The following is a 27799-nucleotide window of genomic DNA, read 5'->3' as shown; positions in this document are numbered from 1 at the left end:
AATAGTATGCTGTTGCTTGATGAAAGTTGTGAATGTACACCCTGATGAATGCTGTCCTTGTATGTGCGGACAGACAAGATAAATAGTGTGACACAGAATTCCCAATCCAATCGAGAGAATCCAAGGGCAGCGCAATTATTTCATTGCGGGAGAGAGCATTTATCTTCACATGCCTGCAAAAAGGCTTTGGTGCTATTTAAGTTTTTTTTTTAATCATGCAAGTGTATAACTCGTTTAAAAATGTCTCTTTATATTTCATTCATATCTTAAAATGAAGAAAATGCCTTTATTAACAGAGAGCGCCAGATTGACACAAATTCAAAATCCTCAAAGTTGGCTGTCAACCGCAGAATTTGAGGCGGTTCAATTGGTGGATTTAGTCTGTCAATCTACTCCATGCTGTACTTGCATTGGCTGAACGGCGTAAAACCCCTCCTTCTACTACCTGTCGATTTGTGACAGGCCACAGCAGCTTCCGGTAACCCCGCCTATGGAATCTCTTCTTCCTCTTTCCACCGGTGCTCTACAGCGTCGTGTGCTTTCTTCGCCGTTGCGGTTTGGTGTGCAGCACGGGATGTAACCCCCACCTCTCCAAAAGCTCATTCGAAAACCTCCATAAACGGTAACGTAGGCAGCGGCTAGCGTGGAAAACCGAGGAAACGCACACCAGCACGGAGCGGAGGGAGCCACGGTAGTTTTGGCTGGAGGGGATCTCTAGCAAACCTACTGACACCGCACGCAGAAATGGCGGAGCACCACGCAGTCAGCGACGGCAAACACAAAGCGGCCGCTCATACCGGCGCCGCGGGTGCAGCGGGCGGCAAAGGAGGCCTGTCGGGTGGACTGACCCAGCCAGCGGGGTGGCAGTCCTTACTCTCATTCAGCATTCTTTTTCTGGCCTGCCTGGCCGGATTCAGCTCCAGACTTTTCGCAGTCATTCGCTTCGAGAGCATTATCCACGAGTTCGATCCATGGTAAGTCAATTTACTTTTTCATTTGACGGTATTTATTATTGCTTTGATGTGACGTTTGAATGACTGAGACTGCCAAGGGTTGTGATATGTCCAACGGAAGCGTACCCTTTTTTGATTGTCTTTATTGGGGGGGTCGCTTTGAGATGCGTTCAAGTCCCGGAGGTTTGGCATGTCAACGGTACGGTGACATTCACATGACGCTCGGAGGCTTCTCTAGCTAGCCGGGCTAGTTTTGCGACTTTGTTCGTCTTGTGCCACACGAGGCGTGCTCTGTACTCTAATATGAGGCGTGGGGTGGGGCGGAAAATGAGGGCTTTCTTTGTAATCTTTGGAGAGTTTTAATGGTCAATGATTGAGTGTGACGTTGCACAACGTGGAGAGAAAGCCTTTCAACCGGCTCTCGGCACCACTGCGGACGGTTTGTAACCCGGAAGCAGATCGTTGCCTGTGACCTGTCACCACCAAACAGTGTTCAGTACACTTTTATTACGTGGGACCCTGAAACACTGACAAGCTTTAGTTCCCAGACTACATAGCCAATACAGTTTGTCATCCTTTGACCAAGTTAAAATCAAATTGATATTCCCTATCAAAGTGACTTGAAATGTCATTCATCACTTACCCCAGAAAACGTTGTCATAATTTAATTGAGAGTAAAAGCCCTGTATTGTATAAAACATCCATCATTTTTGTATGCCACTTATCATCACGAATGTTGTGGGAGTGCTGGAGCCTATCTCAGCCATTAGCGGGCATGACGCAGGGTATAGCGCTCGTGCACCGATGCCATAAAATCACGTGACTTTTGTTTACCTCGCCATATTGCCGGTCAAGCTAACCTTTGCTCAATGCTAACTCTGTTGGAGACGACACAGAAATATGTCTTTAGCACAACACCCAGAGTCTTGTCTGATACCGTCAGACACTTAGGTGAAAATAAACGACGGTACATGGAAAAATTTGATAAACACGGCATAGAGGACCCATATTTAATGCCGAAATCACTGTTTTCACCGATAAGAAATTGGGACTGTTAATTTGCTTCCGCTTATCTTGAACAAGTGGATATACACATGGATCTGGTGAGTAAGTCGTCGAGATTTTCACAGAAAAGTTTGAAAGCGTATAAAAGTCTGGAACGCATACGAATAATTTGGATCTGTTGTCATCAGGAATAAATCCCACATAGTGACGGTTTTGATGTCTTGTGAGCGCAGAAGTGTTTGGCGACACGTTAACCTTTGCCAGAATCCATCAGTCTTTTCAGCTAGTTTTCAATACAAATACCAATATTTAAATAAATGACCCCTGGTTTTACACAAACTCGCATTCATTACCTGTGATTGAAAAAAATAAAAAAAGAGGACTGAGTCATATCCATGGAACATACATGGAAGCGATTGCGGTCACACTTAACCTCCATAAACCTCTGCAACACAGTTTTTTTTTTTTTTAACATGCACTGTTCTCAAATGAGCCAACTTGGCATTATAAATACTTTTTTGGTAATTTGAGATTGAGAAGCATAATTACGACCGGAAATGAAGCGATCGCTACACAGGCGTGTGTGTATTTTGGTTGGGCACCATTCATCATGTTTAATTGCCGAAATCCATCAATATTTTCTGGTCTTTTCAGCTGGTATTCCATAGAATGATCTCTTTGGATATCGGTTTTGTCTGTTGTGACAACCAACAGCACAGCAGGTCTCGGGTGTTGAAAATACATACACATGTATATATACAAATGTATACATATGGCGCCATGAAAATGGTGACGTCACGTGATATATATGAAGGTGCTCGGAGTGTTGTATGTGCTGCCATGCATGTTAACAGTGTAACCACTGTGTTCGAGTGTATTTCAAACTGGTATGGAAAAATTAACATGGAGTAATGGCAGTAAAAGCTAGCAGGGGCATTCCAGAGGCAAAGCTATATGGGTGTTTTAAATACACTGTTAAACTTCAACTGGGAGTGACATCAAACAGCTTGAAGTCTTTTTTTTTTTTTTTTTTTTAAATAGGTCACCACCTGCCAAACTGCTGCTTATGTTGAAGTGAGTTTGTTGCCACCATATATCGTTCATATTTTAAGGTCATACTTGCAAGTCAAAGCAAAACATTTTTCAAAACACCATTTAGATCGCTAACCACCTTGGTGGGGTCACTTATCTGGTGGATAGAGTATTCTGACAATGGAGTGAAGTTGAATGAAACAGAATATCGTTAAATTGTCCTAAAACTCCAGAATGAGAGGTTGTAAGAAGTAGTTTACAAAGCCGATCTGTATCACCCGATAACCATTTTACAGTAATCGGTTGAATTGCTTTACTGTCATAATTTGTTGATCTGATCAATGACATCGTTGATCAGCTCCAAAAGTCATCTGGTGTGTGTTGCCATTGTGTACAGTATATTTGAATCCAAAAGCTGTTTTATTTTTAATCTTGTCACGTGTGTTTTGACGTAGTAATGAAATATCTGACAACCAATTGTTATTTTCAAAAAACGGAGGTGTAGGACAGACAACACAATGCCTAAGACAAATTTGGCCTTTCATGATTGTACATTTAGACCACTACTTTTAAATCTTTTATTCCAATAATACTGCATCCCAACTTTTACAATTCCAACTTGACCAGTTACACCCATTACCATGGCCACGACGACAACACTTGATTGTGTACTTGATATTAGAAGAACAAATCAGAACAGATCAGGAGAGGACTTTAATTCAAGGCTTGCTTGTGGTGTGTTCACATGTTTTTAATACGATAAGGCTTACAAAGCAGGTAAGAAAACGTAAAGTAGCCTAGCAACCTAGTGCTCGCACCTACTGTTCCAAATTTTCGGTGTGTGAAGATAATCACAAAAGTCATTTAAATACAGTAAGTTTGCCCCAATTACTTCTATCACGTTATGTTGTTTTCACCTGATTGATTAGAACGACCTAAAATATTTTGAAGACGCGAAGAAAACGGCACATACGTACATAAGTATATACAGTAAATGAACAAGTCATTTAAATAGTTATTGCTCCATCTTGTGATCGATGTTATTTATGAACTTGCTAATCGACCCCCAATATTGTGATTGTGTTAATCCTAACTAGTCAGTGGTTGGTCTGTCTTTTTAAGATTTGGCTGTTTATAGTCACTCACATTTGCCCGCAGGTATAAAGTTACAGGTGTGGTCCACCAGTCATGCCTGCAGAGATAAAGTTGCGAGTGTGTGTTCAATTCGCTTATGAGTGTACCCCTTTAAGAGTGGAGGGGGACGGTGTCGGGTAAACTTGGAAGTAGAAGTAGGCTGAGCAGCACCTCGTTGATGGAGACAGTGTACTTCCATGTTTAAAAAAAAAAAAAAAAAAAAGTCAGGCTGTGGTTCACTGCGCTGTACCGGTTTTCATGTGCACTGACAGTGTGCGACAAGTGCGCAATTAGTGGGAACACTGGTCAAGACCACAAAATAATCAATGTCTTTCAATATCTATGTATTTCTTGTTGTAACAAATTTTACCGGTGCAATTTCTCGTGCTCGAGTGCAAGTTTGCAAGTGCGATGGCGTGCGGGTACATATGCGCCTGTCAAATCACAGTAACTGCTGTTTATCCTTTTTCATGTCTTAACAGAACCAAATAAATAAAAAAATGTGAAATTATTAATTAATTATAAATGAATAATAATTGATTTGCAAAGTCTACCATCTTGGTCCTTCACCTTGTTGATACTTGTACACTTGTTTCGAGATTGTTGACTATTGTCTCATTCTAAATCTTCATATATTCTTGAAATAAAGCCCTTCAATCCTATGGTGATAGAATTGTGGAAGAATGAAAGTCTTGAATCTGGGCCTACTGACAAGTGTCAGCATGCAGTTTCGTAGGCAACCACAGCTACATTTGAAGCAAAGATAAAGAGTGGGGAGAGAAATGGAAGGATAGTAGGATGTGCACAGGGTGAGATTTAATACCTGTCCGGCATCCTCTCTGAAGGTTTTGTAGATGGAGCCATTAGCCATTGTTTCATAATTTATTTTTTACTTTTTTTGGTGCATCTTTGCTTTGTTATGATGGTGGGCAGATTTTATCTACCTCTGTTGCAATTGTGTACAAATTTTATGTTGCTAATAGACTGCTTTTAAAAGTGCTCTTAGAATAGCTTTTAAAGGGAAGAAAAAAAAATACAAAATCCAAGCGTAATTGAACTTTATTATATTTGTTTTTTGTAATTAGTTTTTATTTTGGTTTTCATTAGTTTCCATGATTACTTTTGCATTATGTGTACAAGATTGTAGCTATTCAATGAAGCCAGTCTTCACTCATCAGTTGTCAGTATGCAAATGAAATAAATCCATCCTCAGACATGCAATTGAATTTTTTTTCTTGTTCTCAATTAGCACCACAATAATCCTTTTTTTACTAACTGTATTTTCTATTTTGCTTCATGCTTTTTTGCAACACTTGCATACATTGAGTTCAGCCTTTATAGACATTCAAACAACCAAGTACATGCTTATAATATGCTATCATAAAATCTTTGAGAAAACATTTTTAGTCACCTAATGTCATCCATCCATCCATCCATCCATCCATTCTTCTGAGCTGCTTATCTACACAAGGGTCACATGTGTGCTGCAGCCAATCCCAGCTATAATCGCCACAGGAGGTGGGGTTCATCCTGAACTGGTTGCCAGACAATCGCAGGGCACATACAGACAGCCAACAGTCGCACTCACAATCACACCGAGGGGCAATTTGGAGTCTCCAATTAATGCATGTTTTTGGGATTTGGGAGGAAATGGAGCGCCTGGAGAAAACTCTTGCAGGCACAGGGATAACATGCATAGCCCACTCAGGCGGGAACAGGATTTGAAGCCAGGTCCTCACAATTGTGAGGCCAACACTCGAACCAGATGCTCCAACGTGCCGCCCTCACCAAATGTTACCTAATGTCATATTTAAAAAGATGAAAGATTGTTAATCCACTATATTCAGAATGTCACGTATTCAAACCCGGAAAACTTGGTTGTGGCCTTCCTCTGTATGCTGCGCAAATGAGCATAACTCTGGTTTGGTGACATGATGATTTTAAGATCTACTTGCTAAAATTGTCTTGTTTAATGTAACTATGGTTCGATGACATGATTATTTTAAGATGTACAGTACTTGCTCTGTCTTCTTTAAAGTTGCTATCATTGGGCAAAAGTTAAAATACACATTTCTTTAAACATTTATGTCATACGTGAGCATAAACAAAGCCCAGTTTATACAAAGATGATGTAATATATGTGAACATAATTAATGGGTTCTCATATTTGGTGATTTTGTGGGGACATTGGTGTTTATAAAGTTCCTATGGGTTTTTTGTCCTCGACCCAGGAGGAAGTGCTTTGTGTTTTTCTGAATTTGGAAGTAGGTTGAGGATGTACTGGATTAGCTAGAAAATTATCTACATATTGCATAATATACAGTTGAAAGAAAAAAAAAACATTAACCGTAAGGAATTATATGGATTTCTATTGGTCATTTGACCTGAGACAATAGACAATCATGTATATGAACCCCGAGGCTAAATGACCTCTCGAAAGAGCTATTTGGAGTCAACCAACAAAACGTCCCATCCATGTAGAAAGATTGTTGGTGTTATTTAAGCTTTTCTATAAAACACACCACAGTAGCTATAAGTTTGCTATATTCTGGAAGAATTTACTGATGTGAACCATGCCCTTAATAAAATAGCTCTCAAGACACCAGTAAAGGTTTACAAAAGTATCTCTTCAAACCAAATATTCACTAACTGGGGAAATTTCAGCATTGTTCCTGTTCTCCCTACCAATGTTCCCACTAAGCTGCGCATTGCTGAAGTGGTCTCTGCACACAGACATTCTGTGTTGCGCACAAAAAAAAAAAAAAAACTTAATTGATAGTACAATATAACATACAATTATTCAGTTTGTGCCATTTTACAATTTAATTCAATGAGTGACAGGTGACTGGCTGCATCCGATTCACAGACGTACTGAGGCAGCCAGTCACCCGACGTTTACAATGACAGTGTCCAAATGCACCGCAGTGTTGAGTTAGCAAAGCAGTCCTGGGTATCATTGAGCGAAGACTAGCAAGCCATGCTATTTGTTTACCTTTATGATCAAAGTAAAAAAAGAAATGCTCTTATTTTAACGCGCAATGACTGTGAGAGTATGTGCAAATCGAAGAAAAAGCGGTAAAACTGGACATCATTTTCGAGTAAGAAAAGTTTGGTCTGAAAAATGATTTGTAAAACCAAAGTAGAAAGCGAGTTTACGGAATGAAAAGTGTGGATGGAATGGAAGGTGGACTTCCTAAAGCGTCATATTCCGCACAAATCATTTGAAAGAGATTTGAATTATATGCAGATGTAAGTTGGGGATCGGTACTTCGTTGGGGTAGAGCGCCAAAGAGAAAAGGAGCAAGCTGACACTGGTAAACAAATAGAACCCAGAGCAAGTTAAAATTCTCATCGACAGTATTCTGCTAGCCATCAACAAAATGCTTCTCTGCTGTCGGTTTAACAAATTTACAATGACATGGCAAAGTACCAGAGTATACCAGAAACCTGAAGTAGCAAAAGTTAGCCCTTTTGATTTTTTTTCAATTCAACCATTCAATGTAATAGATCAATCAATTAGTAATGTGAAAGTTCTACAATGGCACACCATCATGACTGAAACCACAGACTAGCATGAACAAAAATGTAGTTCTGTTTTTTCAAATTATACAGAGCAAAATAACATTCATCAAACTGTTTGGGAGAATCATTCAGCTGTCAGCATGCACTGCAAAAGAATATTGTACAAGCAATACGTTTCACACTAAGAAAAATAGATTGGGATATCATTGTGAATAAAATGAAGAAATTTGAAAGTGGTTTTCAGATTTATAATTTATAGTTGTCTTCGTTTGGTGAGCAACATTTTTTTTTTTGTGGTTAAAAGAACATTTTCTTTTTTTTTTTTTTTTTTTTATTTTCGTTGTAGAGACAGCAGAGTGGAGCAGCTGGAAAGCGTTGGCCTCCCAGTTCTGAGATCCCGGGTTTGATCCTGGACTCGCCGGTGTGGAGTTTGCATGTTCTCCCCGTGTCTGCGTGTTTCCTCCGGGCACTCCGGTTTCCTCCCACATCCCAAAAACATGCAACATTAATTGGACACTCTAAATTGCCCCCAGGTGTGATTGTGAGTGCGGCTGTTTGTCTCTATGTGCCCTGCGATTGGCTGGCAATCAGTTCAGGGTGTACCCCTCTTCCTGCCCGTTGACAGCTGGGATAGGCTCCAGCACTCTCCGCGACCCTTGTGACATTAAGTGGCTAAGAAGATGGGTGGATTTTCATTGTAAGTTGTATATGAGTGGCCTTTCATTTTTTTCCCCTTTTTAAATTTAGTTACCAAAATTTTGACACATTGTCTTCAATTCAAAACAAAACAAAACAAATCAGATTTCAAATAATTGGTGGGTGTGGCTCATCAGGTGACCAGTTCCAATACAGTGGTACCACTACTTACAAAATTAATCCATTCCAGAAGTCGTTTCGTAACGTGAAACTTTCGTATGTAGAAATGCATTTTACATGTAAATAGCCTAATCCGTTCTAAGCCCCCACCCCTCTCCTGCTGCCAAAATTATGCATTCAAAATGTATATAATGTAAAAGAGTAATACAAAATTATGTTCATTTACCTTAAAAATAAGCATTTAAAGTGTACATCATGTAAAAAAATAATTAAAAATGATGAGGATATTTGTTTTTCAATTCAGCCAGGGTGTAGTATGTACAGTATAGGCTTCTCTATCTTAGAAGAGATAATTAAAAAAGTATAAATTATGTATAAATTGCAACTTGGATCTAAGTTGAGCAAACCACTCTTATTTTACAGAATGGGGAATGTAATGGGATGTGACTGTCTGTCCAATTTCCACTGAGTCTGAATTTATACAAGTCCTGGCTCGTCAGGCCACAGTTGTGCTCCCACCGCCTTTCAGCCTTGCAAACGTAAAACAAAATATGGAACTGTACAGTTTGTGTTTTACGTGACAAGTAGATAACATAAGTACCATGTCAAGGTTAAAAGATCAGTCTTTTGGCGAGTTGGACATCTTACTTCAGCCGGGGGGTGGGTGGGTAATTAAAAAGTAATGGATGGATTGATGTAATGTCATTATTATTCTGAGTACTAGTTGCATCTGCTGCTATTTGTGGCAAGAGGGCTGAACGTGCGCGCACGGTCGTTCATAATGAGAAAGCATTTCTTCAGAAAATAGAGCATACCGGTGGAGATTGACTAAAAGTAGTGGAAAAAGACAGCGGCTTTCAACCATCATATCTATATATTCAAATTGTCTTACGGTAGCATTAAAACATGTACTCACGAAAGTGTGACCACGTGAAGTTTGTACCCGTTTGTAACAATAAAGGTTGCATATGCGACCATTTTGGTTGCAGTATCGACGTTTGTTAATTGCCTGCTCTTCACTTGCATCTCCATCTCTGAGGCAGAAGGTAGAAAGTAATTTTGACACTTGTAGAGAGTGGATTGCATTTTAAAAGCCTGCGATAAAGTCTGTGCAATGTCTGGAATGGAATGATGCTCCAAGCAACTGAGCAGGAATTGGTACTCTTGTAGCCTGTTAAATAAATATATAATTTTTTAAAAAAGTTGTTTATTTTGCATATTGAAAATGAATATGCTTATCATAATTTGTAGTACATACACGTATAAATAGATTTTATAGTTTTAATCGAAATATCTGGATGACTTGTATAGCCATGTTGATTCATTCATTTGCTTGTGCACACAGGCTAGACAAAAAAGTGTGATCTCCAGAACATTGACTGCAAAAAATCAGAGTGACATATGCCTGGAAATGAATACAGATGCGACATCAGTCATAATTTACTGGTTGCTGATAAAAAATGAAGAATGCCAAAAGGAATTTTACAATTTTCAAATACACTTGAGGAGCTTGTGCAGTTACAGTTACATAAGATACATATTTGTAAACAGGAATGGTGCTAATAGGTTTTTAATAGGTCACTTTCCCCACAGATGCCAGGTACTTTCATGGATTGGTCATAGCTACCAATAAGTATTTGTTGCAAGGTCTGTATTTTTAAAATCAACTGTCAATGATGACTGAAATGCAGTAGCTCATCAAAATGCCATTTGTATTATTATAGCGTTTTTTTCTTTAATTAGTATTTTATTTCCTTTCGCTGAGCGGATTCATCACTACTTGAAACTATGTTTGAAGCTAACAATATGTGTAATTACAAGTACTCATCGAGGTCACCTGCTGTGATATAAAAATGGCCCAGAATCTCAATGCTTACATAAACTTTGCTGACTCCCTCAATTCTTGTCACATAACGTATTGCATTACACATAGTTAATTTCCTTTCTGAAGGACACAAGGCATCGAATTGTGTATTCTCCAAACATTACTTTAAAAAAACACTTTGTAAATTCATCCATCCATTATCTAAGCTGCTTATCCTCAAAAGGGTCGTGGGAGTACTAGTGGCTATCCCAGCTGACTTCGGGCAGAAGGGAGGGTACACCCTAAACCTTTTGCCAGCTGTGGTTCACTGCCCTGGATTGGTTTTCATGTGTGCTGAGAGTCTGAGTCTATGTATTTCCATTCGCAACAAATTTTACGCATGTGATTTTTCGTGCTCAACTATGCAGATTTCCAAGTGCGATGGTGCCCGTCAAATCACAGTGACAGTTATTTAACTTTTTTTTTTTTTTTTTTTTTTTTTTCCGGGTGGAGGCGATCTGCCATTGTGACTCTTGCTAACCAGTCCCATGTGTGGCTGCTCGTTTAGCACTGGATGATATTCACCTCCATGTGCCATCGCTCACTCATTGCACATCGAAAGCCACTCTGTGACTTTAGCCCAAAGACATGCAGCCCCCAGTGTCTTTTAAATAGAGTGAAGAAAATGATTATCTGAACACCCTGCTATATTGCAAGATCTCCCACTTAGAAATCATGGAGGGTTCTGAAAATTTCATCGTGGGTGGATGTCCACTGTGAGAGAGAGAGAGAATCTAAAAATAAAAATCCATAAATCACAATGTATGATTTTTTTTTTTTTTTAACAATTTGTGTGATACAGCTGCAAATAAGTATTTGAACACCTACCCGCTAGAACTCTGACCCTCAAAGACCTTTTAGTCTGCCTTTAAAAGTCCACCTCCACTCCATGTATTATCCTGAACAGATGCACCTGTGTGAGGTCGTTAGCTGCATAAAGACACTTGTCCACACCATACAATCAGTAAGACTGAAACTTGTAACATGGCCAAGACCAAAGAGCTGTCCAAAGACACCAGAGACAAAATTGTACAACTCCACACGGCTGGCAAGGGCTACGGAGAAATTGCCAAGCAGCTTGGTGGGGGGAAAAAAAGGTCCACTGTTGGAGCAATCATTAGAGAATAGAAGAAGCTAAACATGATGGTCAGTCTCAATCGGAGTGGAGCCCCATGCAAGATCACCTTGTGCGGTCTCAATGATCGTTAGAAAGGTGAGGAATCAGCCCAGAACTACACGACAGGACTTGGTCAATGACCTGAAAAGAGCTGAGACCACCGTTTCCAAGGTGACTGTTAGTAATACACTAAGACGTCATGGTTTGAAATCATGCATAGGACGGAAGGTTCCCCTGCTCAAACCAGCACATGTCAAGGCCTGTCTTAAGTTCGCCAATGACCATTTGGATGATACAGAAGAGTCGTGGGAGAAGGTTTTGTGGTCAGACGAGACAAAAGTTGAACTTTTTGTTCATAATTCCACTAACTGTGTTTGGAGGAAGATGAATGATGAGTTCCATCCCAAGAACACCAACCCTACTGTGAAGCATGGGGGTGTTAGCATCATGCTTTCGGGGTGTATGGGACAGGACAATTACACCGTATTAAGGAGCTGATGACTGCGGCCATGTATTGTGAAATTTTGGGGAACAACCTCTTTCCCTCAGTCAGAGCATTGAAGATGGGTCGTGGCTGGGTCTTTCAACATGACAATGCCCCAAAGCACCACAGCCAGGAAAACCAAGGAGTGGCTCCATAAGAAGCATATCAAGGTTCTGGTGTGGCCTAGCCAGTCTCCAGACCCAAACCCAATAGAAAATGTTTGGAGGGAGCTGAAACTCCATGTTTCTCAGGAACAACCCAGAAACCTGTCTGATCTAGAGAAGATCTGTGTGGGGGAGTGGGCCAAAATCCCTATTAGTGTGTGCAAACCTGGTGAACAACTACAGGAAACGTTTGACCTCTGTAATTGCAAACAAAGGCAACTGTACCAAATATTAACATTGGTTTTCTCAGGTGTTCAAATACTTATTTGCAGGTGTATTACACATAAATCCTTAAAAAAAATCATACATTGTGATTTCTGGATTTTGCTTTTTAGATTATCTCTGTCACAGTGGACATGCACCTATGATGACAATTTCAGACCCCTCCATAATTTCTAAGTGGGAGAACTAGTGATGTAGCAGGTGTTCAAATACTCATTTTCTTCACTGTAGCTTCATTATAATGGGACTTCTGTTCATTCAAAACTACTTACTGGCTTAGATTTCAAGATTCTCTTTACAATTTGTCTTTACAAAAAGACAAGTTCAGCATTGGTCATTCCAGGTCTGACCTCTGGCAGTGGATTGTTTTAATAGTAGTATCACCCAAAGGATTTGTGCGATTTTTCAATTGGGTGTATTGGTCATGCTTCTGTACCAACATCTTTGCTTTCCTGAATGGTGTGAAAGTCTCGCTGATGAAGTGATTTGTGACAAGCATATGAATCAGAAGCATGACTGAAAAAAGATTAACATCTCACAGAAGTCTGTTTTCTATGAAGGCTAATAATTGTTCTGATGTGGTGTAACCACTTTAATTCAGTTTACTCACTCCACCAGTATGTGGAAAGTTTTCACATGTTAGTTGATTGCCCTCATGCTTTAAAGGTCAAGTGTCATGAAATGGATGATTTTTATTATGTAATTAATGAAAAAACGGCAGCCAGTATGGACCCATCCGTTTTTTCACCACAAAACATGATTTTTATGTATATGCCTTTTTGTAACTCTCGCCATGAAAATTCTCTCGAGGGATTTGTTTTCGACAAGAAGCAGGAAGTGACGTTGGAGGCAGGTGCCTGCTCAAGCAAATTCATTTGTTTCTATTATTTTTACCTGCGGGAAGATAGCTCGTTGTTCTTTCGTGTTAGACAAAATGCCGGCTCTTTGCATTGCTGGATATTGCTTGAAAACTCGGGAGGATGGATTCATTCTTCACACTATTCCAAAAGACCCGGTTCGTCGTGAAAAATGGATTGTTCAGGTGCAAAGGACGAGAGTTTTGTGGGTTCCAAATAACAGGTAGGTGTGTATACAGCTACAAAAAAAAAATAGTTTGGGGCAGACCATGTAATCCCTCTCTCATATGTAACAAAAGATCCTCGTACGTATGACAGGGGTGCTAAATGTGTCAATGTGCGTGTCGTACGGCTTCCGCGTAGGGCTTGCTGGCGAAAGCTGCCACGTCGGGCTCTCGACCGGCGAAGGACGAGCACGGCTTCGGCCAGGCTGGCTCATACATACTGTCTGGGAGTCTGTCGCCGCCGCGTCTGCCGGTCACAGCTTCGCCTGGGGTGGCTCATTTTCAGCGCTGAGGTGGCTTATAACGGTGCCGAGCCAGGCCGCCGCTATCGGCAGTGTTGTTCATCGCGGACTGGGGCGGCAGCTATGAACAACGCTGCCTGCAATGGCGCGCTCAGCCACGTGCGACGACAACGCTGCAAAGCGGCCCGGCTCACCGCTGCGATGAGCCACCTAGGTGCCACCCTGGCTGAAACCGTGATCAGCTCGACGCACCTGGGCCGTGGCGTTGATCGTGATCACTCGCGGCTGAGTACGCTACATACTGCCATGCTGTCGGGGAGTCTCTTGTTAGTTAGAAATGATCTGCATATAATCTAAATATGGCTCGAAACAATAGGGTAGTATTGCCCTGGACATTTCACTCGATTTTGGGATCTTCTCTTCTTCGAAAAGAGTGCCTGAAGGGATGTGTCCCACAGTAGGGGCCACAGCGTGCTTTCAATGGCGAATGTCCAGGGTGACGTCACTGACAGTAAATGCAGCCAATATGGCGACCACTTGGATGTCGAATGAGACTTCCGCAAATTTGCGCATGAATGATGTGTTCTCCATTCATTATTTTTTTTGTGTAGACATTGAAGTGAATAATGTTATGTATTTTTTATTTCAATATCTATTTTAGAATGTTTATAGGGATGACACTTGCCGTTTAAGGCAAGCATACAGCATTTTGTACTCTGGATCAAAAACTGTCATCTGTATCCACATTATATGCGAAGATGGGTCTTATAATTCCTTTTGCGGTTGACTTCTGTGAACATAAGCATGACAGTTTACCGATTTATTTGGAGAAGAAAAATAGAACAATCCTCAATTGCATACAATTAATACTGATGGAGTGGAACCTCAGAGTTTGAACAAAATTCGTTGTGTTCCAAGTCCCATCTGTTCAACCTCATTTTTTTTCTATAGAAAATAATGTAAATGAGTTTAACCCAATCCCAACCTCCAAATGGTAAATTCCCATTTCATTCCTATTTAGGTAAAAACATGTACACTCTGTATTGAAACAATCAAAAAATGTATAAACTTTAAGAAGCAACTTACGGTAATTTCTCGAGTATAATGCATCCTGAAGTATAATTGCGCACCCCCAAAGTTGACCCAAAAAATCAGGAAAACCATTCTACCAATGTACAATGCACACGACCAATTTGCTGCTACCCAAATGCTGAAAATATTGGGAATTATCTGTATTTATATCTTGTTAGCTTTGTACTTGTATTGTTTATCCAAAAACTGTCCGTACAAAATCATTAATAATAATCATTGTGCATGTGCTGATGTAGCGGTAATATAATTTCGGGACAGGCCACAGGAAACGCCTGCCTTATCTCCAATCTGATAAATATCCATTGGAGCTACCTTTGCTCCATCACTGTGGAGCTCAATGACTTGGTACAGTTCCGGTGCTTCCTCCAGTGAATCATGAACCGTGATCATATTTTGCTCCCACAGCATGTCAACCTCTGTGCCATCCATGGCGTATGTGAGGAAACATTTTTTGAATCCCAAGAGTTTTGTTTCAACAGCGCAGCCTCTCGCCCTCCATTCGGCTACAATCTGTAGCAGCTTTCCCATGGCGTCAGGTGGGTATCAAAACAACGTGAGCTCAAACTACGTAAAAATGAGCGCAATGAGCACATTTGGGGAAAAAAAGTGACCATTTCAATTGTGTGCTATTTTTTTTTTTTTTTTTTAAGTGCTCATGACACTTGTACTACGTAGTTTGAGCTCACGTTGTTGTGATACCAACCTGAACCCATTGAGGCAAGCTATCGTTGTTCCGGACTGCCGCTCTATTTCCGGGTTGCCGGCGTCATCGGCAAGAGTGATGACACATTTCTTTTAAAAGCAACTGCACAACTAGCCGTTGTCGTCGACATTTTGTCTTAGTTCAAGTTACAACAAACTCATGTGCAATCATTTCTGATCTTTGCTGCAATAGCAACAAACATGCTACGGTAACAATTGACCCCTCCATGGATATTGCGCAATCCGCATCACTGACCAATCAGAGGCCAGAGATCTGGATAAACCAAAGCCCGTTTTTGCTCCCGCCATTTTCTCAGACAACATTGCATGGTCCAGTATAGGTTTAGTTAGCGTTTTATCGTGTATTTGGGTTATTTAACAAAAAATATGATTTAAGAGGTGCAGTCACGGACTTTGTAATAGTGACAGGTATCCTGAAAGGCTAGTTGGTGGAGTTCGATTCGTACCCTTTCCAAAACCGAAGACCCAGTACGAAAAATGCCTTCGATGGATCAAACTTTGTGGAAGACCGCATCATCAACTAAATCCATCTAATATCAACCGGAACACACGTTTGCACAAAGGTATGCCCTATATTTGATTTTCAATACAAATCTCGTATAAATGAATTTGAAGTTCTTCGCTAGCATAACACTGCTGCTTGTGAACGATTGACACACTTATTCTTTGTTGAGCGATATTTAGCGATGATCGGACTGCACAAACGTATTGATTTCTTGCTGGCTCGCGCCCGAAGCTTAACCAGACTGTGTTTGCACGAAGATATGCCCTAAATTTGATTTTTAATACACGTCTCGTATAAATGAATGAGACGTTCTCCGCTAGCATAACACTGCTACATGTGAACGATTGACACACCTATTCTTTGTTGAGCGATATTTAGCGATGATCGGACTGCACAAACATATTGATTTCTTGCTGGCTGGGGGCCGAAGCTTAACCAGACTGTTTGCACGAAGATATGCCCTAAATTTGATTTTTAATACACGTCTCGTATAAATGAATGAGACGTTCTCCGCTAGCATAACATTGCTACGTGTGAATGATTGAATGAAATCAGAAGCATGGCGTCTCTCTCAGTTAAGAATGTATTGTATTTAGAATCTATAATATATCGTTGATTTGAATGAAATCGGAAGCATGGAGTCTGTCTCAGTTCAGAATGTATCGTATTGTATTTGCCATTTTTACTGTTTGTCTTACGTCAGCGCACGTGGCGTGACGTCACTTCAGGAGGCGTGGTTAAGTGCCCTGTACGGCGGGGTCAATTATAAAATGCAAGCTACCCGTGGAGCTCAGAGAACTCAGGTTGGGGGTGCACATTACCCTAATAAATATAAATGTGTAACATAAGACTTCGAATATCATATCGAAATGTATATGTGTACCTTTTTTAACACTTTATGGATGTGTATACAACTATACAATGTGATTGTATTTTTTATTTTTCATCATACCTAAATAAAAAAATTGCGCATTATTTTTGAGAAATTACAGTAAATGTATATCGTATACCTTTTCTGGTTGCGGTGTGATGCCATACAATATTTTTAAAACTAAATTTTATTATTTATGTAAGACCAACACTTTTAGAGTACAGTGAAGTTTCTTTCGGCTTGTCCCTTTCGGGGTCGCCACAGCGTGTCATCTGAGATGAACGCACATATGTTTGGCACAATTTTTACGCCGGATGCCCTTCCTGATGAAACCCTTCTCAGGGAGTGGAGGCCCCAGTGGGATACGAACCCACAACCCCTGGTTTTCCAAACCAGTGCTCTAACCACTGAGCTATGGGGCCTCCACTTGTAGAGTACAGTAAGTCTGTAAATTCTTTTACGTAACATAATGCTGTTGCTAACCAATAATGACAAAAGTACTCCTTACATTAATGAGAGTTCTGCATGGTTTTGCTGATGGCTTTGAAGTCTTTTTGACACGCTGTGGCGACCCCGAAACGGACAAGCCGAAAGAAACTTAGTATATTAAATTAAACTTCGGCAGCTGTTGAGACTTCCATCTGTTGGTCTTAATGCTTTTTTAAATGTGAGAGAGAGACTTCTCACATGCCTAGGTAGAACCAAACAATGTTGGTACAGCAAAACTCACGCGCTATGCGTGGTATCTGACTAGAAGTGCTTTTCTCCCCACTTGTATTGGCTTTATGTGAAATGTTGTCAAAAGGTTAATTCGCAACATCAAGCATGACCGTTTTGGCAAACTCCCGATGTGCGAATAGCTTTCCCTTTCTCAGGATTGCCAAAGCACTAGCAAAGCTACCTGAATTTCAGTCACCTCGTTGTGTCCAAATTTGGAGTTGCTGCTGACGAGCTTGAACTCTGGACAATAGCTATTGACTTGCTTTCTTCTTGCTGTCCCCTGCAGGATATTTTGATGTAAATGCAATATGGCACGTGTCGAAGTGGCACTTTATATTTGAACATTTCCTCGTTGCAATTTTGTCACTGCATATGAGACACAAAGGAACCTTCTTTCTCGACAAAAGTGAATTCCTTTCTCCATTCTTGCTGAAAACTGTGGTACTTTCATCCCTTTTTCTTTAAGCCATCTTTGTCAAAAGCATTTCCACCATTAATTTTTACCCGATCTGCGTTCGACCCTTTTGCGTCTGCCCACATAGACTTCCTTACTGGACAGCAAACTACAGCAACCCCATTAGGACAAACTGTCTCTGCTTCATTTGTGTTGCCTACATAACAGAAATGACACAGTACATTATTTCGTTCATTATGAGCTGACCATTGCCCATTTCAATCTGGGCCAACAAAGATCGGTAAAGAATTGCCGGAATCATACCAAAAACATGATTACATTTATTGGACCTTGTCTGTAATGCTGACTGGTTCCACCAGGTTGTGCTGTATTGCCCAATGGTTCTACCCGGCAGCAAGCCAGTGAAAACAGAGAGTTGACTTTGGCTTTTTTGTTTTGTTTTGGCTCTGAAAGTTCTACTAACATGTAAAGCATGATTTTTAGTATGTTTTTAATGGGGAAAAAAAGGCAGCCGGAATAAACCCATCTCTTTTTTTTCCACTACACATCGTGATGTTGTCGTATGTGGATTTTTGTATCTCAGCCATGAAAGTCTTCTCGAGGCATTCGTTTTGAAGAAGAAGCAGGAAGTGACATTTTTTTCCAGACGGCCACACTGGCAGCTTCGTGTGTTTATACCAGGGACGGCGTTGTCGTACATACTGTCGGGGAGTCTGTTGTTCGTTAGAAGTGATCCGCATATCATCTAAATATGGCTCGAAACAATAGGGTAATATTGCCCCGGTCACTTCACTCGATTGTGAGATGTTCTCTTCTTCGAAAAGAGCTTCTGTGTCAGAATGGTCGTCGGAAAAATCCGAAAATCTCTGTTGTTCGTCTCCCATAGCAGGTAGTACAGTGTCTTCTCAATGGCGACTGTCCCAGTGTGACAGCTGTAAATGACGTAGCAAGCTATATGGGAACCACTGGGATGTCGAGTAAGACTTCAGCAACTTTGGGCATGATTGACATGCTCTCCGCTCATTTTTTTTTTCTAATTAGACATTGATGTGAATAATATATGTAGTTTTCATAATATCTTTTTGAAAATGTATATAGGCATGTCGGTTGCGCTTTTAAGTAAGTACTTGGCCGTTAAATGCAGAAGGACTTTGTGTCTGGTTGTTGAAGCTGCTGGTGTGATTATCAACAAATGTGCAGATGTTTTTTACTCGTTTGAAAATGCACAAAATTGTCAAACAAGCTCTAAAGAAAATGTCATTTATGACTCTACATCTTTCTTGTGATTACTCGCAGCCCTTTATTCGAGAGTTTTAGGAGTGTTTTTTTTTCGATCGACCTTTACATCAGCAATTTTGCAAAGGCGTTTATTGATTTTAAAATTTTTAATTGCAGAAAAACCTGTGGCCGGTTGAACTCATGAAAAGTATCCCCACAAGAATCCCACACAACGGGAGAATGTTAAGTCTGTTTCACCTGTGTCGCTCAGTATGTGGCATGCCTTATTTACCTCCTTCTTTGTATTTGTTCAAATACTTTTGCTCACTTGAAATTGTTAACTTGATGCCAAAGAGAAAAATGTTTACAGTCTACAGCAAAAGAAAAGAAATCATCTTCGCTGTTGTCATACTTTTAGAGGCAACTGTTGTTTTTTTTTTAATGTTATCGGAAAAAATTGGGTCAAGTAACTTGTGCTACATTTTAAGACGCCTGGAGAATTTAAGTTCAACCACTGTGACTCCCGTTAGGACCTTTTAAAAAGCTGTACCACATGCTTTCTGTCACATGGAAAATAAATTCTCCGGGCGCTGAGATTAATTTGGGTTTCCTCTGCCTAATGAGGAACAGAGCATACACTGTAGTATCATCCGTTTAGCCATGAGCGATCCTTCATCTTTGCCACCAAAGCCCTTAAGTGTGAAAACTCCAACATAACTGGGATGATATAATTGGAAGAATAGCCAAAGCTTGATTTAGCACAGGAATTTTGCTCCCCACTAAACAAATCAGTGTCCTTTTCCTCCCCTAACTTATGCATGCAGTCACAATTGTAATAGTGCAACTTTGTGTTTTACAAAGGAAAGTCCTCTTTGGAATTATCTGTATTCTGTTTGGTTGCTTATTAAATTACATGGGTAAGGGGTGCCACATCAAATGAGCACTGCTTAGGGGTTGGATCCAGTGGGACCACATTTTGGGTGTTAAACTTTTGCAAAAAAAAAAAAAAACACAGCCCAATGTTTCACATTTTGATTTATCATAACATGATGATGCATTAGTTTTAGTATTACATATTTCTCAATTACAATAATTGACCAAATCACTGTTTGTGTGGCAGACTATTTTGTATGCATGATTTAAAAAGTTGTCAAATTAATAAGTATGGTTCGATAATCAGACCCTAAATTGTAGCCCTCTGTATTGTAATAGAATCGTGAGGTAGGTTCAGACTCCCATCCCCCTATTTGCACCTTTAATAAAATTAATGTGGACATATTTTAATTCATGGTGGTTGGGGTAGGTTAATTAAAATAGAACTGATCTAGAACAAATACCCGGTAACTAAAATCCAATGAAATCTTCATTCTTGTGTCACTTCTAAACAAATCAGCCAACTCCAGAGGTAGACGACGCACCGCTTCTTCTTCTATGTCAGACTCATCGTTAGTTGCAGTTACAACTACCCTATTCCAGCCAAATAAAAGACATGCCTTTGTCGGCAAGAACCGTTCACCATCACACCATCATGATGGCAAATCAAATTGAATTACATTCACGATAAACATGGAAGTCTCAACGCCTGCATGAAGCTTAATCTAACGACGTATGAAGCACCACAAATCGCGTTCATGGTAAGAAGTACTTTTATCTTTGGTTAGCAATATCGTAACGATGTTATTTCTTTGTCAGTGTGCAAATAACTGATAAGCGACTTGGAAAATGGATGGATGGATGTAATGTGTTAAGAATTTCACATAAATCAATCTGGAGAATAAGTTTCACCCCCACTAAACTACAGTCACTCACAATTGAAAAATGTATGGGTGTGGTCCACCAGTCATGCCCACAGATAAAGTTGCGGGTATGATTAGGAATGGAATCCCAAAACATTAAAATAATTTACTGGATTAATATAACATAACTAAATTTAAAATAAAATAAACAAATACAAAACTAAAATAGAAAACAAAAACTTCAAACTCAAAAATGTTAATTTCCAATTTCAACTAATATTAGTAGAACATGATATAAAACGGTATTTAAAATTTTTCATCAATAAAAATTCTTGATCTGACAAACTTTATCTGAAGAAAAGTTAAATGCACTGGCCTGTCAAGGGACAAACACAAAAGGTCTATACCTGCAATGTTTTGAAAATGCTCAAGGTTTAGTTCAACATAATCGGCATTAGTGACAAGCTAGCGATACATTGTAACAAACATTCCTGTCGGCAATCGTGATGTATTTTTATAATGTAGCATAGTTTATGGCGGTATCTATTGTCAATCCATTGATAAAAGCCAGCAGTAGATGATTTAAATCATGTAGAGGGGAAAAGTTTTCAATTTCAAGATAACGGGTACCACGGGGAAAATGACCTTTCACATTTAGATATATGGACAGACTAGTCTAACGTTAGAACTTCGATCAAGTCAAAGTATATCACAATCTCATACTTATTATAGTTAGATACTGAATCATTACCTATGTTATATCCCAAAAAATTTCAGTGTAACTGAATTTCCTTTGACATGGGTCAGTATGTTGATGACTTTCAATGTAAATGCGCTTGCCGCACGTGAAGAAGCCCCGAACATGCGCTTATGGCATAACTTAGGGCCCTGGCTAGCCTTTTTTCATCATTAGCCATTTTTTTTTTAAACTAAAATAAATTTTCATTAGCCACTTTTCTATAATCATAGCCAAAAAATGGCCAATCACATGCCGGTGAAACTGCGGTCTACTAACATGACTAATACTCTTGTTCTTCAGGTTACATGCATACAAATAACTTTCAGACGTAAATGTGATACAAGGAATTATATTTTTATTGCTAACTGAATCTAAGAAACATTAAGAATGATAGAGATGTGTCATAAAGTTTCTCAAGTCTCATCACTCCTGACTGTAGAAAATAACATCACTGTTCAACACTAAGTTTTTGCATGATTCCTTTCATAAATACTCTCCTCTTTTTACTGCTCAACCATTTACAGAAACTTGTTTCAAAATCAAACATTTCTTCTTCAGGGCCTTCAATTTTAATGATTAACAGTTCATTGACACTTTCTGTTTTGAGACAGTTCCTTAAGGAAGTCTTTACAATGTTATGCCTGCTGAAGCCTTTGTCTTTGCAGTTGCAGCAAACTTGTGATCAGCTGTCTGCTGATGCTTCACGAAGTCATCCAAATTTGGCGCCTCCGATGATTTTTAGCTTGTCAGAACATTTTTTTTTCCACTGTCAATACACCATTGCCAGAAAAAATTTGAGTCCCTCAATCTGAGCCACTCGAATTTAGAAAATCATTCCTGGTGAATCTTGTGCCGCTACCCTGCACGGGAGTAGATTTTCCGACAGCAGACAAAGTTGTGTTGGGCGTCTTTCCCACGTAATGGGCATCCGTCAAAGTTGGCAGCCGACAAGCTGCACTTATACCACTACCATCCTTTGTTTTTCGGAAGATAATACTAAAGATTTATACATTTTCCGTAGCATCCACAGGTAGCATGAACTGATGGTGAAAAGCGTGGGTTTGGCGCTGAACCCGGATGCAGTTGTCTCCGATGTAAACAACTATTCGCTCAACTTCCAGTATAGCTTCCGACGAAACTTTCGTCATGCGAAAGCCAGGAATCGAATACAAATTCTTGTAACATACATAAAAGTCTTAACAGTACGGAATCGTATGCTAGGAAAAACAGCCACTTTTTTTTCGCCAAATTAAAACTTTAGTTGCCAGACTCAGTATGTGTTCACATATGGCGAGGGCCCTGTAACTTCCTAACATGCTCCGTACGGTTAAACTGCATTTCATGTTTAAGGGTGAATACTGATTAAGAGCAGGCTTGTTTAGTCAACAACGCTTATGAAATAAACACGTAAATTAATATCAAGACTCCACAACATAAGTGAAGTCTTTCAATATCAATTTTTTGTACTCGTAACAAATTTTACACGCGTGATTTTTCGTGCTCGACTGTGCAGATTTGTGAACACGAAGGCGCATGAGCGTGGTCGCGCTCGTGAAACGTGAGTGACTGCAAACTACTGGAAAAAAACTGACTTATTGTCCGAAAAATAGGGTATAAATGGTCTTTGACGATTTCCAACACAAAACTTCCTGGTGCAACATACAGTGAACAGTCCAAAATTCACATCCTTCATTTGCAGATTCTACTTTTTCCTTGAACTTTGTCACAACACCCGTTTCTTCCCGATCATTGAGGGCGCACCATCTCTGTAGCTATGCTAGCAGCGCGGGACCAGCTGTACGACAACTGCTGTGAAATTATCAGCTGCTGTCGTCGCAGCTTTCATTGGCACTCTTGCCGCAAAGTCTCAGATGATGGTTGTGTCATCAACTCCGCCGATTAAAATGGCCAGTTATGAAACGTCTGTACTGTAGCTCTCCAGATCCACTGAAAAAAATCAGAAATCCCACCTGCAACCGTGTGTCTCGTCAAGCTCGTATTTGCAAAAGCCTGGTGCCTTTCAGGGCACACAATTTCTGCAGCCTTCATCATGCATGTTTTTACAAATTCAGCCTCATTAAATGGTTTTGAAGTCACTGCGATTTTGTTAACAAGATAGCTTGCCTTCACAGCCCTGCCTTCTCTGCTGTGACTAAACACACTGCTGTTTCTTCAGACCCACCAACAATTCATTCACATTTCTTCTCCACTGTCCGTGAAAGTTGTCGCATGAAGATTCAAATAGTGGTGACGAATGTTATATTCTTTCAGCACTACAACATGCTGTGAATACACAACATACAGTGTCCCTATTCACTTCTGTGAATAAATAGGAGGATGACCATTTTTCTTAGAACACGCTGCACTCTGAGTCCACGTTTCTCTTTTTTGACAGACATATTGGGGCAATGAGGGTGCCAAAGTACACATTAATAGTACTGCACCATAGAAGCTGTGACAAATAGCACGGGCAGTACACATAGCAGCTCATCCAGACTGCGTGGTTGACCTACTTACTCTGCCCCGGTATAAATGGTTTCCTTGCAGAGCACAATTGTTACTGCGCCATCCAGTGGATGAAATCAGAATAGCAGTTGCTTTTATTGAAAAGAAATTGCAGCTCATTTTGTGTCCGTCTATGCCATTGTTTTATACTTTACAAAGTCATCATGGGGGCTGGATTACACTGGTTTAAGGGTGGTACGTTTGACACACCTGCCCCTAATCAAATTTATTGAATGACCACATGCCACATGAAAATCATGCTAGACAATGCTGCACCAGCTGGGGCCTCTATTGTAAGAAGTTATTTTTTTCCCTTCTTTCAGACCATACAGTCCTGAGTGTGCAGCTGTGGTTATTTTGTGATCAGAAGAATTGTTAACTCAAGGCAAAACTAATGGACGTTCACTCCCTACCCGAGAAAAACGTCTTCCTACTCCTACTTTTGCTCTCAAGCCAACAATGTTAGGGACACTTTAATGGAGGCTGTGCAACATTAAGTACTTATTGCCTACAAACTGGCTCCACTATCTACAACAAGCAAAAATATATAGTGATCTTTGTGTTCCAAAATGGTGGTTGATGTTTTGAATAAGCACACTACCATCCATTTACTGTGACATCGACTTTAATACCTCTTAGCTGGCAAATCAGGGGAACGTGGTTTAGTTCTTCATCCTTGGGATATAGATATATTACACACTTAGTGACTTTGTAGTGCATACTGTAGCAAAGCCATTATGATCAGTGCAATAACCTGAACTATCTTTTCTTTTTAAAGGGCCAATGGGACCTAAAACATAAAATTTAATGTTTTTGACCACAAATAATCATCCAGAATGGACCCTTCCGTTTTTTCACCACATGTTGTTGTCGTATATGGATTTTTGTATCTCCCGTCAAGAAAATCCTCTCAAGGCATTCGTTTTGGAGAAGAAGCAAGACGTGACATTTTTTTCCAGACGCTCACACTGGCTGTTTCATTTGTTTATACCAGTTTGACCAGCGGGAAAGCAGCTGTTTTTTTTCCTGCGTGTTAGCCAAAATGCCATCTCGTCTTGCTTGAACACTTTGGAGGATGAAATCACTCATCACATGTTTCCAAAACACCTGGTTCGCTGTGAAAAATGGATTGCACAGGTGCAATGGACGAGACCTTTGTTGGTTCTAAATGAGAGCTATTATAAAAATAATAGTTGGTGGGGCGGACGACATCATTCTCTCATAAGTAACCAAAGACCCGGGTCAAAATAACTTAAAGTACGTAAGTCAGGGGTGCTAAATGTGTCGATGTGTGCGGCTGTGGCATTTTCGTCGCTTCCAGCCGCGGCATTGTTCGCTGTTGCTCCCAGCCGCAGTGTTGTCGTTCATCGCCGCCTCTGAGGTGGATCAGGCGGTTTGGCCGTGTGCTGGAGGAGAAAGGAGGCCAACCACCCCACGCCCTCCGGCCAGTTACTTCACCCGGCATGGGTCTCCCTGAGTATGCTACATATTGTCATAGATACTGTCAGCCAGTCTATCGTTAGTTAGAAGTGATTTGCATATCATCTAAATATGGCTCGAAACAATAGGGTAATATTGCACGGTCACTTCACTTGATTGTGTGATGTTCTCTCCTTCGAAAAGAGTTTCAGTGTCAGAAGGGGCGCCGGAAGAATCCGACAATCTCTCTTGTTCGTCTTCCATAGCAGGTGGCACAGCGTCTTCTCAATGGGGACTGTCCCAATGTCACAGCTGTAAATGACGAGTCAGATTTCTGAGACTTTGCGCATGAATGACTCTCTCTCTGCTCATTTTTTTCATATAGACATTGAAGTGAATAATATATGTAGTTTTCATATCTATTTTAAAATGTATATATGCATGTTGGTTGAGCTTTAAAATCTAAATCAAATCAGTCATCTTTTTAGCTGACATTGAATAGTGTTCCCTCACGACAACGCGGTTCACATTACTAGGCCTTGCTATTACATGGATTTTTGTTTATTTTATATTTTTTAAAGTGCAGCAGACTTTTTTGTGTATATAAATGCACTGTTTTCTGTATTCTGATTCGATGAGGGAAACCCTGCATCGTGTGCTGCATCCTGATTGGCTAAGGGACTGTAGGCCATTGTTGTCAACTGCAATGTCAAGTGCCGGAACGTCACAAGGGGCTGCTGGCAGACCCCATGTTGTGCTGTGGTGATGGTCCTGGTATCTTAGGGTGGGCGAACGTGGCAATAAGAAAATGTGTGAAGTCATTCAGAGGAAAAAAAACGTACACAATCTGAAACCGCACATGAAACCCATCATGGTCTCGAAGTCAAGCATAGAGTGAAAGCCAGGGACCCTTATGTTAATTGTCCATGTGCTTATGTGCGCACGAGCATGCATGCTTTTGATATACGAGCGCTTACGCGCACAAAGCATTTTTCTAACGGTGATCCGGTACCTGCACAGAACACAATTAATTGAGTGGCATTAATGGAATTAATTCCAAAGCTTAATGCCACCACAATGATGTAAATTGAGTCCACATTCTGGACTGAAGCCTTATGAACGCAGCCATCCTGCTCACGCCCAAAAGATGAGTCAAATTTGTATGAAGTCGTAACAAGGATGTGGTGTTTTAAAACTTAAACCCTCAATGTGACTTAATCCATTTTAAACACAATCATCCTACCCAATTTCTTCAATTGTGAACAGAAACACAGGGATGTTTCACATCATCTTGCGTTTATGGAACCATTTGCCCATAAAAGTAAATTTAAAGGTGTCAAACTCATTTTTGTTACAGGTCACATTCTAGTTACTGAATGTGAAACCATAAAATGTTTAATCGCCTCATCATATTTACATGTGAAATTTATGACCCAGTTTTGGAATCAGAAATTGAGGCTGATGGGTTTTTCCACCTATTGTTGATTTAGTAACACAACAATGCTTACAAAGCACAACATTATCATTTAAGATAACACAATATGAAATTTTAGTACAGATTTTAACAAGAATCATGGAACTTGACACCCAATGATTTTCCTTCGTGGGCCACATAAAATCAATGGCGGGCCGAATATGGCCCCGGGGCTTGACTTTGACACATGTGCCGTATAGTATCTTATGCACATGTGGATAAAGTATAGTGTTACTTACTATTGTAATAATAGTAGCTATTGAACATGTTGACAAAGGCTTCAGACTTTTGAAAAGTAATACAAATCTTGAATCAAAACAGGCTGCTTTGATCTCCTTATTGTAGCTCATGCAGTGACACGCCGGGGGCAGCCAGTGAGCAGCGGCTTCAGTTCCCAAACTTAATCGAAGATGCCATATCTGTTTATAAGAATATTCTCATTCAGAAGATAAATGAGCGCCAACGACACCTGCACCAAAATTTAATGCCTGTCTAAGAAGTTTATAAAGTGTGTTGTTAAGGTTTTAACAGCCTTAAAACATATACATGAAATGAAAAAAAACCACTGTAATTGAAAAAAAGTACTGCAAAAAACACAATTACTGTAAAACAACCTGTAAACAAGAAAAATGCACTGTAAATAAAACTAAAACATCCTGTAAATAAAAAATATATAAAATGAATGGAAAAAAAAAAAACCCTTCTGCTTACACGGATTTCACTTTTCGAGTTTGGGGTGGGGTGGT

General features: G+C 40.1%; 1 protein-coding gene and 1 non-coding gene across 2 annotated transcripts in view; one reads left to right on the top strand and one right to left on the bottom strand.

Annotated features, from left to right (window-relative positions):
- The first annotated feature begins 472 nt into the window (after nt 1-472).
- stt3b (STT3 oligosaccharyltransferase complex catalytic subunit B) overlaps nt 473-27799 on the top strand; it is an 84086-nt gene continuing 56759 nt past the window's right edge. The window contains exon 1 of the mRNA XM_061821566.1: nt 473-974. Within this exon, the coding sequence (XP_061677550.1) occupies nt 745-974 (230 nt within the window). The 5' untranslated portion in view covers nt 473-744. The remainder of the gene's footprint in view (nt 975-27799) is intronic.
- trnas-gga (transfer RNA serine (anticodon GGA)) lies at nt 17177-17249 on the bottom strand. The gene has a single exon. It is a non-coding gene; the product is annotated as a tRNA-Ser (tRNA).

The sequence above is a fragment of the Syngnathoides biaculeatus genome, chromosome 1, assembly GCF_019802595.1.
Source record: "Syngnathoides biaculeatus isolate LvHL_M chromosome 1, ASM1980259v1, whole genome shotgun sequence".
Classification (NCBI taxonomy): Eukaryota; Metazoa; Chordata; class Actinopteri; order Syngnathiformes; family Syngnathidae; genus Syngnathoides; species Syngnathoides biaculeatus.
This window is presented reverse-complemented; position numbering and strand designations above follow the sequence as displayed.